The following is a 16,107-nucleotide window of genomic DNA, read 5'->3' as shown; positions in this document are numbered from 1 at the left end:
CCCTTGAGCCGGCGGGGAGAGGGGGGTTTAAAGGTGCCACTTTTCGGTTTTTCGCTTAATCCTCGGAAACTATGCGTCCTAGTGACATGACCACTATGAACCAAAAAAAGCATATTCAATCTGCTACAGATAAGATAGACAAGTTTTTCTATAAATTGTATAGTTTTCGCGGCATCTGCTCTAGAAAGTCTGTAATATTGCAAATTTTATTTTTGTCTTACATGTTCCCATCAGGAGAAAATCGACTAAATCAACAATGAGCAATCATTCTAGACATGCGGGAGCATGTTAAGCCTAGTTCCAGCGAGGGGACTACACCGTGCGTATATTTAGACGAATCACTTTGAGCCACTTTTGAGTCCTTATCACTCAAAAACTACTGTGCATTAACACTTCAAATTTGGCTCATGTGTTGAGACTTACAAGATATACATCAGTTTCAAATTTCATAAATCTGCCTTAAACGGTTCTTTAGATATTGACGTCCAAAAATCTACATGTCTGACCTATAGACCAAATTCTAACCACTTCCAGATGACCTCGAAGGTTCAAATTTGGCATCCAGAAAGGTAGTTATGTAAATACAAAGGAACAAATAAAAAACCAGTAAATTTTAACATTTCACATGTGATAGATAGATAGTAGTGCTCTAAATATCGATTTTTGAACGTCAATACCTAAATAACCGTTTGAGGTATATTTATGAAATTTGAAGCTGATGTACATCTTGCAAGTCTCAATACATGAGCCAAATTTGAAGTGTTAATGCACAGTAGTTTTTGAATGATGAGGAGTCAAAAGTGGCTCTAATTGGTTCGTCTAAATATACGCACGGTGCAGTCCCCTCCATGGAACTAGGCTTAACATGCTCCCGCATGTCTATAGTGTTTGCTCAATGTTGATTTAGTCGATTTTCTCCTGAAAGGAACATGTAAGACAACAATAAAATTTCCAATTTTACAGACCTTCTAGAGCAGATGCCGCAAAAACTATACAAGATATAGAAAAACTTGACTGTCTCACCTGTAGCAAATTGAATAAGCTTTTTTTGGTTCATAGTAGTCATGTCACTAGGACGCATAGTTTCCGAGGATTAAGCGAAAAACCGAAAAGTGGTACCTTTAAACCCCCCTCTCCCCGCCGGCTCAAGGGCTAAGGGCGGGGACTTTTGCTATGTTCACCACCTAACTAGGCTAAATAAAGTCCCGAGGTCAGAAATTGTGTTCCATGGATTTCTCTCTACACCGTCGTTAAGGCATTCATTGACTGGACTACATGTTGTCGACTGCACTTATTTTTTGCTAATGGCAACACTCATTGTCAAACTTGAGCCAATATAGTCCGTCTATAGTAACTTGGATGTTATTATGAAATTTTTCACATTACAAATACAGTTGTGTATACTAAAAAATAATAACAAATTAAAATGCGTAATATTATTTACGTATGCAAATGGAACCAATAGAACGGGTCTCTAGAAATGCTAGTGTAAGTGTACTGATAAGACTGTTAATATGATTGTATGTTTAAATGAAATGTAATAAATATTTTTAAAACAATTTACTACAGTTCATTTATTTTTTTCTGCTACTATACAAACTTTAATCCTATTTTGTAAACTTACACGGGATATAGCCCTAGTTTTTTTTAACGAGGGGAAATTAAATAATAGAATTTATTTTATATAATTATTCATTTATTTACAAAATTCTTAAATCACTCATAAGAGCGCACAGCGCTATGAATAATGTTGAATAAACAGCGGTGACATTTATTTACACATCCGTATTATTAATCCAAATATAACCATACATTCCTTTAAATCAGTGGTTCTTAACCGGTGGTCCGCGGACCACTGGTGGTCCCTGGAGGCATTCCAAGTGGTCCACGAAGACATCGTAATAAACAAATGACGTGACGTGATGAATCGAGTCAACACAATGACTTATGCTATATGACATATACTAACTATATGCAAACGGCGCACAGTGGGCGAGAAATCGACCTCCCCTTTAAAAAAAAATAAGTGGTCCCTGACAAGACAGAAATTTGGTAAAACGGTCCCTCGTGACTTAAAGGTTAAGAGCCACTGCTTTAAATCATTTCTACATAATATTGTAATGTGAATTGTCATTTAAAAAAACTATCAGTCTCTCTGGGACACGTAGGTACGTGTTATTCGCTCTATCTTTACACCTTCTCTCTTGATTCTGCATCTTACTTGTACTGTATTCATACAAAACCTTGTCGGCTCAGTTTTAGTTAAGCTTTAGTCGCAGACCACCGACTTTTAGTTGGCGGATAGGGTCAGGCTGTTAAATCAGTATGGTATCGGTCGATTCTTCATACAAATTAGAATCGGACTCAATTATCGGCCGACTAAGTCTGTAGTTTTCGGGGAGTCTTAGTAGGGACTATTCCCACCATTCGTTCCCACTTCTGCGACCCGTAGCTGGAGTCTGCAGTTTTACGCTCGGCTCGATGCCTATTCCGCTCCCAAACTCGTGCCTACTTACAGGTCTTAAAAATAAGTATAGATCGCTTCATCCACGAAGATGCGCCCCACCATTCTTCCGCTAATGTTTGAGTGTTATCGGTACACGCTATATTTATCCATGAGTGCACACGCACACTACAATAATGACGCTCGGATTGCTTGGATCAAACTCCCCGCACCCGCTTCCCTCGACCAAAAATTAGTGGGGCGCGTCTTCGTGGATGAAACGATCTATAACTAAGGCCGGCAATACACGGACCGCTTGAAGCAGTCAGGGTCGACAGCTGTAATACCAACTGCTTGAGCAGTTATCACTGGCAGCTTCAAACTGTTGACTCTCAAGAGTGGTCCGTGTATGTTGATCACTGACTAACTGCTCGAGCTGTCTGTGTATGGCGGGCCTAAGGCCTCAGCCTCGAATTTAGCGGGCAGCGGCGCGGGAGCGGGGCGGGCAACGCAGACCCGTTCTCGAAACAAGCGGGCAGCTCGCGCGGCGCTTTAGCGGCGAAGTGTTGTGTTCGGGGTTGTGTTGTCGAGATATTTGTTTTTATTCGCAAACGAAATGTCTGAATTTTATTTCGATTCAAATTTATTCCTAACGCTCGATTTATTGTGGGCAAAAGAAGGAGTGCGCTGCCCGCTCGTTGCCCGCTCCCGCGCCGCTGTTTTCGAGAACCGGTCCGTTTGATTTTACGCATAAGATCCTGCCGCTCCCGCGCCGCTACCGCCGCCGCCCCGCTGCCCGCTAAATTCGAGGCTGAGGCCTAAGTGGAAGTCAACAGTAAGTAATGTTTAGTACATTCGCCTACGAGCTCTTGGAGTATCGCTTCCAGAACTTCTTGACGTCGTCGTGTCCCGCGCGCGTCACGACCATGGTGCGCGTCCGCTCGCTTTCCCACGTTAGTACTCCCGCGCTCTTGGCGTAGTCCCGCAGTACCACGAAGTCCGCCTGCAATTAAAAACTCATTCAAAACTCTAAAACTCATTTATTTCTGTAAATAGGCTTAAAAAAAAACACTTTTACACGTCCCAGTATTAACCCTACCACTGCTTCAGGACAATAAATGGGCCAGTGCTGAGAAGAAGCAGCGCAAGAAACTCAGACACTACACAATAATATACAAGTCATGCTTTTATGTCTGAGAGTCCTCCTCCTGGAAATGAGCTCCCTTGGCTTAACTGGAAGTCTTTAAAATAGACTACTAACGCAAGTCAGTCGTAGTAAGGACAATAGTTGTAGTGCAAGGTGGTTTTTGTCCCCAGTCGACAAAATGATGTCGTGCCCTGCGTGCCCAAACAACTTCACGCAGGAAGATTTAATGAAGGCTACTGACAACGCCACTCGTGTGGCGGCGTTTTGGGCTGACATTGTGTAGGTTTGTTGTCGACACGACAAAAAGAATGCTTTTACATACAACCGATTCAAAAAAGACCGATAAAGATTGCAGGAAGGCGCTGGATGCAGGCCACTTTAAACCGGCCAATCTGGAAATCATTGGGGGAGGACTAGGTGATTGGAGGGTGGGGTTGCAAAACTAAGGGGTTTTACATGTTGGAGAGCTGCAGGATACTTCGTACGAGAAGTTTCAGGTGGTATGGTGTCATGGTGGAAGGTGGGGTTGCACAAATTAGGGGGTTTTACAAGTTGGGGATTAAATTAATCAATTATTGTCTGCACATCTGACATGCGAGAGGTATACATACACTGGACAGGAACTGGTTGTAGATGACGCCGTCGGTGTAGCTGAAGCGGTTGCGCTCGGTCTCCCACAGCCGCACCTGGTCCACCACGGTGGGCGGCAGCACGCCGCTGCTGCGGATGCCGCCGGTCTCCGTCTGCAGCATCTGAGAACGAATGATGAAGATAAGGCCCGGTTTCCATCAAAGCGGAGCGGAGAAATGTTTTGAATAACCAATCAGATTTCATTTTGTCAATTTCATTTAATCTGATTGACATACGACGACCGATAAAGTCCGGTCGCCTAGCAAATAGAATTTCGTTCAATGACCCCAAGCTACCCGTCCTTATCGCTGCGCGTAATAATATTGCTGTCGCGCTCGCACACTCATTGCGGCCGCCCCTCGCAGTCGCGACAGCGATAAAGATGGGTAGCTTGGAGTCATTGGACGAAATTCTATGTGCTCGGCGATCGGATTTTAGCAGGGAAACGCTGGACGCAGGTCGCTACCAATCCATCAACATGGAAAACATTGGGGGAGGCCTATGTTCAGCAGTGGACGTCCTATGGCTGAAATGATGATGATGAAGGATTGACATAATGATAGGTTGTTCAAAACACTTCTCTGCTTTGCTACACCTCGGTTTTCGGCCTAAAGATAGCTTCGCAGCATCTGCACAACAAAAGTACAGCAGAGCTACTCCGAAGTGCTGTTTATGTAGTTTCGGGTTTACCTGTCACCGTCGCTCATGCTGGCATTTCGCTTTGCATGAGAGGGATGGCAATGGCAATATTCGAAACTTGGATGTTTTTCAAATCATTTATTTTTGTTGCAAAATCGCCCCTGTCTTACTGGTAGCGAGTCCACTTGAGATCCGATTTCCACCAAACCGATGATGGAGAGAGATGTGTTTGAATTACCAAAGCAAATATCCTAACCATAGCTTAGAGGAGAGGTGATGTGAAAATAACGAAGTTCGATTGCTTATTCCAACATATCCCTCCACTTTGGTGGAAGCCAGTCTTTGTTACCTGCGGATGCGAGTGTTGCTCGAGGTAGTGTATGAGCTGATCAGCCGTGATGCCGCCGCGAAGCGCCATCCGAACCGACTCACGAGTTAATACGCCCACCACGAGATTTGGGAACCTGCAATGGACATCGATTAGGTAAGTGATGTGCACGAGGTTTTGATTAAAGTTGTATAACATTATTAACTAACCATAGGACAAACATTTTAATGTGGTTAATAGAGAATCTGAAAAAGAGACTGGCAATAATGGTCCCGCAGCAGTGGACAGTGTTAATACTGGGACGTGTAAAAGTGCTTGTCAAAGTCTACTTGAAAAATAAAATGAGTTTTTTATGACTTTTTTATGGAAGCCTTTACAGGATAGACTTACGCCCTGTGGCCTAATTCACGTATTTTGATAGTCAAGATCTCGCCGACGTTCAGAAGTCGTCCCATTGAAAAACAGTTCTAAATCCGTATTCACAAGGGTCATTTTTATAGAACGACTTTCCGCATGCGGCTTCGCGTGGAATTTTGTCTGTCACAGAAAAACTTATCGCGCGCGTCCCTGTTTCAAAAACCGGGATAACAACTATCCTATGTCCTTTCCCGGGACTCCAAACTATCTTTATGCCAAATGTCATCAAAATCGCTTTAGCGGTTTATGCGTGAAAGCAAGACAGACAGACGGAGAGTTACTTTAGTGCACTAATAAAATATTATTATAGAAGTATAGATTACTCGATCAATCAATCAAATCAAATCAAAAAATATTTATTCAGTTTAGACCACAAGTGGCACTTATGAACGTCAATAGAAAATAATAAAAAAAAGAAAAAGGTAGCCCTTATGGGGCACTTTACATGTCTCCTTATCTTTTGGGCCCTACCAGCGCTTCGAGACAAACATAATGGCAAGTGCTGAGAAGAAACGCCGGAACAAACTCAGTCACCACTTATTGCCAGGAATTATCTAACGGTAAGAATAGTCAAATTTAAGTACATCAAATATGTGCAGACTGAACTGACCACGCATCCTTGTCATCAATATAGTCTCGAACCTTGTAGTACCCTTTGGACATAAGGGTATTTTTTATATGTATCTTAAATTTGTTTATTGGCAATTCGACAAGGTTGTGTGGTATTTTGATATTATATATAGATATTTTGTGGTATTGGATAGGATCGCAACTCAGTGATTTGTTGTCATTGACATTTTGGTACGTCGTCCCATTGAAAAACAAACGTCACGTCACCTGTAGACGAGCTCGGTGAAGAGCCCGAGGAGCGCCACCTGCAGGTTGGACTGCGTGTAGGCGTACACGCGGTAGTTGGTCTCCGCCACGAGGTACCCCGCGCGTCCCGCCGGCGCCGCGCCCGTATCGCGAACGCGCGCGATGTTCAGCGCCAGCCGCGTCGGGTAGAAGCGACCGGCTTTGCGCTGCAACCACATTCATCGTTAAGCCTTGATCACACGTACCGAGAAAACGGGCGAGACAGTAAAATGTTTACTCGGTCGAGACAATTATGTAAGCGAGTAGCTGTTCACACGTGTTTTGAAATTAGCACAGTCAGTTCAGTTCTATTAAGACTTTTTTTTTCAAAATCAAAATCAAAAATATTTATTCAGTTTAGACCACAAGTGGCACTTATGAACGTCAATAGAAAATAATAAAAAAAGAAAAAGGTAGCCCTTATGGGGCACTTCACATGTCTCCTTATCTTTTGGGCCCTACCAGCGCTTCGAGACAAACATATGGCAAGTGCTGAGAAGAAACGCCGGAACAAACTCAGTCACCACTTATTGCCAGGTATTATCTAACGGTAAGAATAGTCAAATTTAAGTACATCAAATATGTGCAGACTGAACTGACTACGCATCCTTGTCATCAATATAGTCTCGAACCTTGTAGTACCCTTTGGACATAAGGGTATTTTTTATATGTATCTTAAATTTGTTTATTGGCAATTCGAGGTTGTGTGGTATTTTGTTAAATATGGTAATACATTTCCCCAAGAATGAATTACCTATCTTATGCAACCTAAATGATGGCGATTTTCTCTAATCTGGTGGCGAGTGGCAAGACAGTGCACGTTCAGACCTGCCGAGAGAGCGAGCGAGATAGTGCGGGAGGGTGGACACTCGGCCTAGTAAGTAGAACGGGAGTCGAGCTACTGTCTCGCCGCTTTGCTCGGCCGATCACTCGGCGCTATGTTCATACGCACCGAGTACTCGGCCGAGAGCACTGTCTCGCCCGCCCGATTACTCGGTACGTGTGATCAAGGCTTTAATAGTAGTACATTCTAAAGCCTGGTCCGTGAGCACGTAGAATTTTGTCCAATGACCCCAAGCTGCCCATCCTTGTCGCTCGCGCGAAATTATGTTGCTGTCGCTTTCGCACACTCACTGCGGGCGCCCGTCGCACAGTCGCGACAGCAATATAATTACGCGCGAGCGATAAGGATGGGTAGCTTGGGGTCATTGGACAAAATTCTACGTGCACACGGACCAGGCTTTAGTATGTATTATATTTTAAAGACTGTAAACCCTTGAAAAGGAGGCTGACAATAGTGACTGAGTTTCTTGCGCTGCTTCTTCTCAGCACTGGCCCATTTATTGTCCCGAAGCAGTGGTAGGGTTAAAATTGGAACGTGTAAAAGTGCTTTTTAAAAGCCTAATTGCAAAAATTTATGAGATTTATCAGTTTTTATAGACCCACATTTTTTTGCGTCGGGAAATGCTTCGTATACCCTCTGGTCGATGGGGACAGTTAAATTCAAATTCAAACTTTTTATTGCATTAGTGGGTTACGTGGGGCTCCCCGCCAGGAGGGCGGGGCCTGCCTACTAAATTCCGACCGTGTCCTCCTGGGCGATTGAAACGAAGTCGCGAGTTATTGTCCCAATATTGGACATTCGTCCGCGGCTCCGTCTCAGGCTACGGCTCGCTCTTGGGTCGTCCGCTAATGTATAGACCCACAGCACTGAATCGTCCCAGCTATGACATTGTCAGGAGGGCGCTACTATCATTACTGGGTTATTAGTTTCGATTTTTGCCACATCGGAAAACACTAAAATGTCAGGATGGATGCTACTCTTAATACTGGGTTATTATTCCCAGTAGTTACTAGCATAACAACATACAAAATGTATTTCGGGCTTGACTTTACAATATTGTCTCCAAAAGATTTATTATGAAATTGGTGATCCATCATTTAATGGCAATATAATAGACACAAAACGAGCACTCACCTTCCTTTGGTAAACCAGTCCGAACTCTCTCAAGTGTTGCAAAAATACTAACATGTTGTTGCTCATTCCCTCTGTACTGTAATCCTGGAAAAAAGCAAATTATTTTATGTACAGCCTACAACCCAAAATCAATGTACTCTTTAACAATCCAATAAAAACTTCACCCATAAAAATAAGTACAACCCAGTCGAGTTAACTGCGTACCTGGCAGCCGTGACGTCACATCGACGCTCTGGTACGGACGGGGCAAACGCGGGAAGGTTTGCGGGTAAGTGGGAGGGACTGTCGCATTCCAGCCAGGTGCGCCTTTCGACTGGTTTACGATTTTTTGTGCACTTTGTCTAGACCCACAGTATAATTTAAATTATATGTCCTAAACAAATAAAAAAGGGAAAATTAAATTTTCTTTGACTAAGAAGATCCCATTTTGACGATCACATTACTGATCTCAACATCAATCAGAAGAGGGATTGATCTTAATTTTAATAATTATACAAACGATCTTTGAAAATCTAATAATCGTCTGTTGCAGTCCGTAAATGACATTTACAGAATTGCGATTAACGAGAGATTTTGTCGCATCACTAGTAGATCAACTGACATAGACTAAAAATTCGTCAATGTCAGTTGGCCATATTTGTTTACATTTAGGGAATTTTCTACAGAACTAAGGTATACATCAAACGTCGTCACTAGCGAGCGCGTTAAAAAAATATTGAAGATGAAGTTAGGCGCTGTACAATCTGTCATACATTTAATGTCACTTTTACGCAGTAATTAGTGAAGACGTTTGATGTAAACTCACACTAAGCCCCCTGGTAAGTTATGGCCTTAAGGCATTAAATTCGCCTTATGTTCCAATTTGTTTGGCATTAAAGATTAAATAAGTTACCTTTCCCAAAGTGCTGAAGCTGAGCTGGTAGAGGAAGGCCAGGCACTCGGCGGCGCTCATGGAGCGCTTCTCCGCCGTCAGCAGATAGTGCTGCAGGAACAGCCACACCTGCGGACAGGGCGGAGACAAGTTGGCTACAACTTTACATGAACACAATGAACGTTTAGTTCATTCAGGTTAAGGGCCTATGCTAAATACTACGCTAAATTTCGTATCTCTCTTAGCCAATGCCACCGATTTTTAGTCGGCCGATAGTTGGGCCCGATTGTAATTTGTATGAAGAATCAATCGGTATAATGTGCGCACCTCCATACATGCCCATATTGCCCATACTGATAAACTGCCCGACTAAACTATCGGCCGACAAAAAATCGGTGGTCTGCGCTTAGGTTTAGCTACTTGACATTGGCAGAACCACTGCGTGGCGCCCTGAGCGCTTCAGCGGGACAGTCCATCCATACCCAAAAAAATAAAAATAGAATATACACGCCCGCACTGCGCATATGGGAACCCATCACACGCATGCGCTGCTCATATTTTTCACGCGCGTGCGAGTTTTAGCGTAGCTGAGGGTTTAATTAAAGCTTCAATCGCGAATTTAGTCTGCAACTATTTAGAAATTGAAAATCAGTGTAATTTTATTATTTGTGCCGTTCTTGTATAAATAAAAGAGATTACAATAAAGAGCTGTGGTTTTCTGAATAAAGAAAAAATAAAATAAAACAATAAGTATAACACACCTGTTTTGGAGTACTCAATAGCAGAAATTGAAACCCAGCGCGTGTTATCACTGCGGAATTATCTTCAGCGTCTCTGTAAACAAACTCGATTTAAGTGATACATAAAATAATTAATTTTACCAATGCAGGTTCTTTGATTTTCAATTAGTCTTATCAGGGGACAAAAGACAGTCTTCGTCACAGAATGCGGGTCTAATCGGTGACGGCGTAATTAACCGACTGGTTCTAAATACGTTAAACAAATTTGGGTGTAAATTGGGTGCAAATGACGATATTTCCGAGTGCAAAAAGACGTCTAAACGTCTAATTAAACCTGTTATTCATAGGTAAGAATAATTTAAGTTTCGAAAGTCATCAGGTTAGATAAAGTTCCAGTAAGCACATAGGCTCCAGAGAGACTGATTTCTGCTTGTTCCCGAGTCACACTCAAATGAGTTGAACATTTATTTTAAGACAAACCTCAAAAGGATTTAAGACACTATTTAAATCAAAGATGTAACGGCTAAATAATGTAATAATAAATAAATAAATGACCCTGTTACTTGATGGGAATTTTTTTCCCAACGGTTAACAGGGTTACTTGTTTGGGTGTGACTGTTTGGAAACGACCTAATTTCATTGCCTTTTTTCAGAGTTAGATAAAGTTCTGAGGCTATTCTCTGAGCGTTTTGACTGTCAGTACATGAATCATTGTTGCATGATTTATTTATTTATTTTATTTATTTATTTATTATTCATTATTGAGCAATTACATATTTGATCCAAATAGCGTTCTAAATCCTCTTTAGGTTTGTCTAGACACTATTGTTCTCTATACAAATAAAAACTGACATTATTAAAATTATTTTTGAAATAATTGTAATATTTAAATTGTAATGTTGGATATATTTTATTGATGTATTTAATTTAAATTTTAATGTAACTAACCTAAACTAATATGATCCCAATGTGATTGAAATAAATAATTATTTAATTTAATTTTAAAGTTCGAATCTCGTACCTGGTCATGAGGCCGGCGTGCAGCAGGATGCGCACGGCGTCGGCGCTGATGCCCTCGGTCTGCGTGCTGCCCACCATGTAGTGCAGCACGCACTCCCAGCGCTCCAGCGCGTACGCGTCCAGGAACGCCACGTCGCGCGCCTTGCCGTCCGGCTCCAGGGAAGACGAGAGGCTCCACGGCCGTCCGCTGGGGACCAAACAAATTTTGTTAACTGAGTTGCACCACCTAACTTTAACAATAACCAGTGCTTTCTGTATGAAGTTTGACAGCCTTTTTACAGCTGTCCTAACAGACATCCTGTCTTTAGAAAAGTTAATATAGCTATAAAGATAACACAATTTCTTTAATTTATCAAGCCACTTTCTTAATTTTTCTTACATAGGAAACCTAACAATAACTTACTGTTTGTTATAACCTCGTAAGCCCGGATGTGCCTCAGAAGGAACTGAAACTTTGTAGTCAGTAACGCCGAGACATTTTCGGAGGTGATTTCGAAGTATCGCCGGATGTGCCTTCAGAGGAACTTAAACTTTAGCGACAAATTTAAGTTCAAAAATTCGCGCCTATTGAAAAAAAAGAGTGATAGTCTATGGCTTAAAGTATTCAAAATCAGGTATCCGAACTTATTAATATAAAAAAAACAAAATGTCACTCAGGGCCGGATTAACCATCTCGGGGCCCCTAGGCACAGCTTATTTCGGGCCCCCCCACAAAACCGCAATTTGGAAATTTTTACTGTCTACATTACGAAATAGAATGAAGGTACCATCATCATCAACAACAGTGTACCTACCATGAGTTTACGTTAGGTGTGCTCGCTAGCGAGTACGTCAAAAATCTCTATGAAGATTGTTTCTTGAATGTAGCCGCTAGGGGCGCTGCACAATATGTCATACAATGAATGTCATTTTTTTACGCAGTCGCTAGCGAGCACACCTAACGTAAACTCATGGTAAGCTCACAGACTTCAGTCATCACATTGCAAAGGTATACGCCTTCCTTCAAGTGAAAAGACTTTCGCCACTATCTCGTACAGCACGAAGTATCGGAGTCATTTAAAAATGAAACAAAGAATAGGAAAATCTTGCATATTTTTATAAAACTAACATAAACATTAAAAAATAAAAATGTACATAAAGTCATGTAAAACAAAGCAGTAATGCCAACTAGGCCAGTAGAATAAGACATGAAAATCAATCAAATCGGAAATAATTCCTACAAAAGGTTTTCTTGTTTTAAACAGCAGATCTGTGACAAAATTTCGTTTGTCACAGATCGTCATAAATTATAGCCTATATGTTATTCTGGGTTATAAACAATAATACTGTAAAGTTTCATAAAAATCCGTTCATTAGTTTTTGCGTGGAAGAGTAACAAACATCCAGACATCCAAACTTTCGCATTTATAATATTAGTAGAATGGTTTCATTTGTTGCTCTCCTAGGTTTTCGACTTCGACGGAGTTGTGCTTAAGTGGTGTAGCCCCCCGAAAGGGGCATTTTTGCGGTTTTACGGTTATACCATGTAAAGGACTTGAAGTATCGAAAACTGATCTTCATGATGATTGAAGGGCATTTAAGTAACCCTGCATTGAATAAGACCAAATTCGTATATTTTGGACAAACCGTTCTCGTGCCTGTCTTCGACAAAGTAGAAAATATACGTTTAATAACCCTCTCGTCACCCGCAAGCTCCAATCCAAAGCCTTGAAAAGGGCCACCTTAACCAGCATATTCCTGTCAAGCCTCGCGAGTTGGATTCGTCTATCCTTATTCATCCCAGTGCAGCCGTTCCTTTACTACGGTTGCTGCACCTCTTCCTTGCACTCTCTTGAACGACTCTAGTGTTATCTACTGTGGCTGCCCCTCTTCCTTGCACCCTCCTGCACGACTGCGTTGCCAAGTCTTACAGCTGGTCCAAGGTCCGACTCCAAAAATCAACAACAACAGGTTCATATTAAAATCGTTTGTTTGAACACGCTAATCTCAGAAACTAGTGGTTTGATTTAAATAATTATTTTTGGCATGTATTTAAATGATCTTTTTAAATTAGCAAAAACGGCAATTAAAAAAATCTAAATGGTCATCTATTTTAATGATTGATCCTCTTTCTTTGAGACATAAAATAAATAAAATCGATCGATATTTTAATCTCTTTTGAACTACGCAAAAAAATATTGAGATGTAAAAATTATATCTGATCGTTACTTGTTGGTCCTCAAAAATAAAAGAAATGAGCACCAAATATTCAATATTGTGATACTTTTTTAAATAATTCGATTTGTATAAATTATTTTTTGTCTATATCAAATAATCTTCAAAATAATTATGTTATGGTACATATTTTTACTAAGTTNTTACTTTTCCTTTTTAAAGTCTGAAATACCGAATGTTCTTTTAAGAGAAAACATTTTTTTATTATTTTTCACCTAAAATAAGCTCTATGCACCATTATATAGGGCCCCTGAAAATATGAATGCAAAAGAAAATCTCTAACATAGAAATTTTTTTACTCGAAGTGCTCGGTGTTTACTACTACAAACTATTCGTTCTTCTGAAAGCACATTCGGCGATACTTAGAAGTCGACAAAATTTACTCTTCGGTCTTACGAGGATAAACACAATATAAAAGAATTAAAGAAATCAGTCTAGCCCTTAACATGATATGCGATGACCAAGGTAAATAGGGATAAATTTTTATTTGAAAGATAATGCAGGCCATAACAGGGTGTTCATTTGGGGTTTTATATTGGCAATCCTGTCAGTTACTTTTTCAGGACAATGTGTATAATTTCACTTACCCTCCCAAAAGAGAAACCTTCAAATTCTTCTTGAAAGACTGCGCCAGCATCCACCCAGGCATTCCACCGGGAATGGGTGCCTCTTGCCATACTGACAGCTCAGATAAGGCCTCACATGCTTTATTCTGTTCCCTGGAATTGTGTTGATTAAAAAAAGTGTTCTTCTTCTCAACGCTTTTTAAACAATTCTTCTTAACAATTCTTTATCTCAACTCAGCTGATCATTTCTAATATTAAATGCACTTACTTGGCAAAGGTTTGAGATACCCACGATGTTACCACCGCTTGTGGCACAGGCTGTTCAACGAATAGCAGGCGTATTACGAAGTGCCGAGCAAGTTCAGGCAGTTCCCTATAGAATAAGAGAACAAAACATCAAACAACCATAGAATAGAAGAATAGAAGTTAGCAAAACATAACCTCAAATGTTATAACTTTTTAAATATTCATAAAAACCATTTTTACCGGTATACTGCCAAACAAATTGTAGGATAGTTGTATAGTGTTTCCAAAAACTGTGGAGTTCGACTTTTCAGGTATTCATGAAGATCTTTATATTGCAAAGTAGGCGACGGGTTTAAATTTAATGAAGATTTCGATTTTGATGACTCCGACATGTTGCTTAGAGATAGAAGTAATTCACTATTAACTGCTTAGACATATAAAGTAAATAAATTATTATTATTTTATAAACAAACACCAAAAATATCACAACACAACCACCAAAAACAAGACGTGACGAAATGTCAACTGATGTCAACTTTGACAACTGACTGACTGACCGCAAATCATATCATAGACTAATATTTTTTTCCTTGTCTAATTTCCGCATCTGGGTTTCGGGATTTGGACATAAAGGGACCCGATTCTTTCATTTGGCAGTGGTTACCAACATTTGGCAGTACACGGAAAATAAAAACTGCGCTTTCACTATAACTAAATAAAACGCTTTAATGTCGCTTTAATAAGATTTGGAATAGCAAAATTCTAAATTATTTATTTGAGTAGATTAAAGTTAATTGATTGACTGAACTGCTATGATGAATAATGATGATTAACTTAACCTTTTCCTTGCATTGGATTTGGCATCCTATGACATACATAAATAATATTGTGCATTGAAAGTTTCTTGATTTACAGTTACAGCGGGTAGTTCAAAAAGTAGACTAAATAACCCACTGCCTATTTTTTTAAAAGTTTTTAGGATACAAGTGAGATATAAGTGTTTAATGATGGGGATTATATTCGTTGTTTTGTTATTTTATCAACAATATTTTTGATAAGTTACAGAAATTCTTATCCCATCTATGAAAGCATTTTGGAATAATTACACTACCTATCTACTACGTCAAGAGTATTTTTTACTTACCTACTTACTCGTATTTAGATTAAAACTTACCCACCACGAGTTTGGCCAACTTAACCAACATTTCCGACAACCTGAAAAATATGAATAAACTTATTAAATTCTGGTGAGTCATCTATAAAAATGTGTCTAATAAAAAAAATCATTCAAACCATCGGAATAGGATTGCTTAAATCAGTTGAACTTGCTTGTTATATTTTTTTTGACACCCGAACATGAAAATACGAAGAAACGGAGAAGATGTTAATGTAGAAGTAACAGTTGAAAGTTAATAGTTTTTAATTTTTACGTTATTTTTTTACATATAGTAAGAACGTTGTCCAGTATAATTCCAGTCAACAATGGTAAGTCTTACTTAGCTACCCATTTTTTGTTTTAAGTTTAAATACTTAATTCGTAGGTTTACTTAATTAAAAGCAACAATATTTAGTAATACTTAACTTGTATTGAGATTTTATGTTGAATTAGCGAAATCCACCTACACAAAATCTCTCAATGCATCTTAGTTTTACCTGTAATATTAATTTAATACGCATGGTAAATGCTAAGTTACACTAATTAGTACGGCGGCTTTTTCAAGAAGTCCCCGGGGAGCGAATGGAAAAAATACGTGCCTACATACCTTGGTGATAATCCATGTGAAAAAAAAGGTTTACTCACACTACTGCCTGAATGACGCATACGAGTGTATTTCCAAATACGTACGTACGGGTTTACCGAACACACACAGACGCAAATAGGCGAGTTTACCACATTCATTCTCGTCGGCAGATGGCGGATGTAGTAGACGCCCTCCGTCAGTCGCGCATAGACAACTCGCCGAGCGCAGTGTGATTGCGATTCGCTCAGCACCATTTTGTGTGTATCGTTTC

The 16,107-nt window shown here is 40.2% G+C and overlaps 1 protein-coding gene across 1 annotated transcript; it reads right to left on the bottom strand.

Annotated features, from left to right (window-relative positions):
* Window positions 1–3,185: 3,185 nt before the first annotated feature.
* Window positions 3,186–14,625, bottom strand: mrn (general transcription factor IIH subunit 4 marionette). The gene is made up of 11 exons (XM_028305588.1): window positions 14,335–14,625; window positions 14,117–14,221; window positions 13,870–14,001; window positions 11,070–11,255; window positions 10,070–10,142; window positions 9,330–9,437; window positions 8,438–8,521; window positions 6,442–6,626; window positions 5,209–5,323; window positions 4,202–4,342; window positions 3,186–3,446 (listed from the first exon to the last, which is right to left on the bottom strand). The coding sequence occupies exons 1-11, from the start codon at window positions 14,484–14,486 to the stop codon at window positions 3,303–3,305; spliced, it is 1,425 nt and encodes a 474-aa protein (XP_028161389.1). The 5' UTR covers window positions 14,487–14,625; the 3' UTR covers window positions 3,186–3,302.
* Window positions 14,626–16,107: the final 1,482 nt, after the last annotated feature.

The sequence above is a fragment of the Ostrinia furnacalis genome, unplaced genomic scaffold (genome assembly GCF_004193835.3).
Source record: "Ostrinia furnacalis isolate ACB-3 unplaced genomic scaffold, ASM419383v2 OfSCF1743, whole genome shotgun sequence".
NCBI classification, from domain to species: domain Eukaryota; kingdom Metazoa; phylum Arthropoda; class Insecta; order Lepidoptera; family Crambidae; genus Ostrinia; species Ostrinia furnacalis.
The sequence above is the reverse complement of the archived record's forward strand: the minus strand, read 5'-3'. Positions and strand labels throughout refer to the sequence as shown.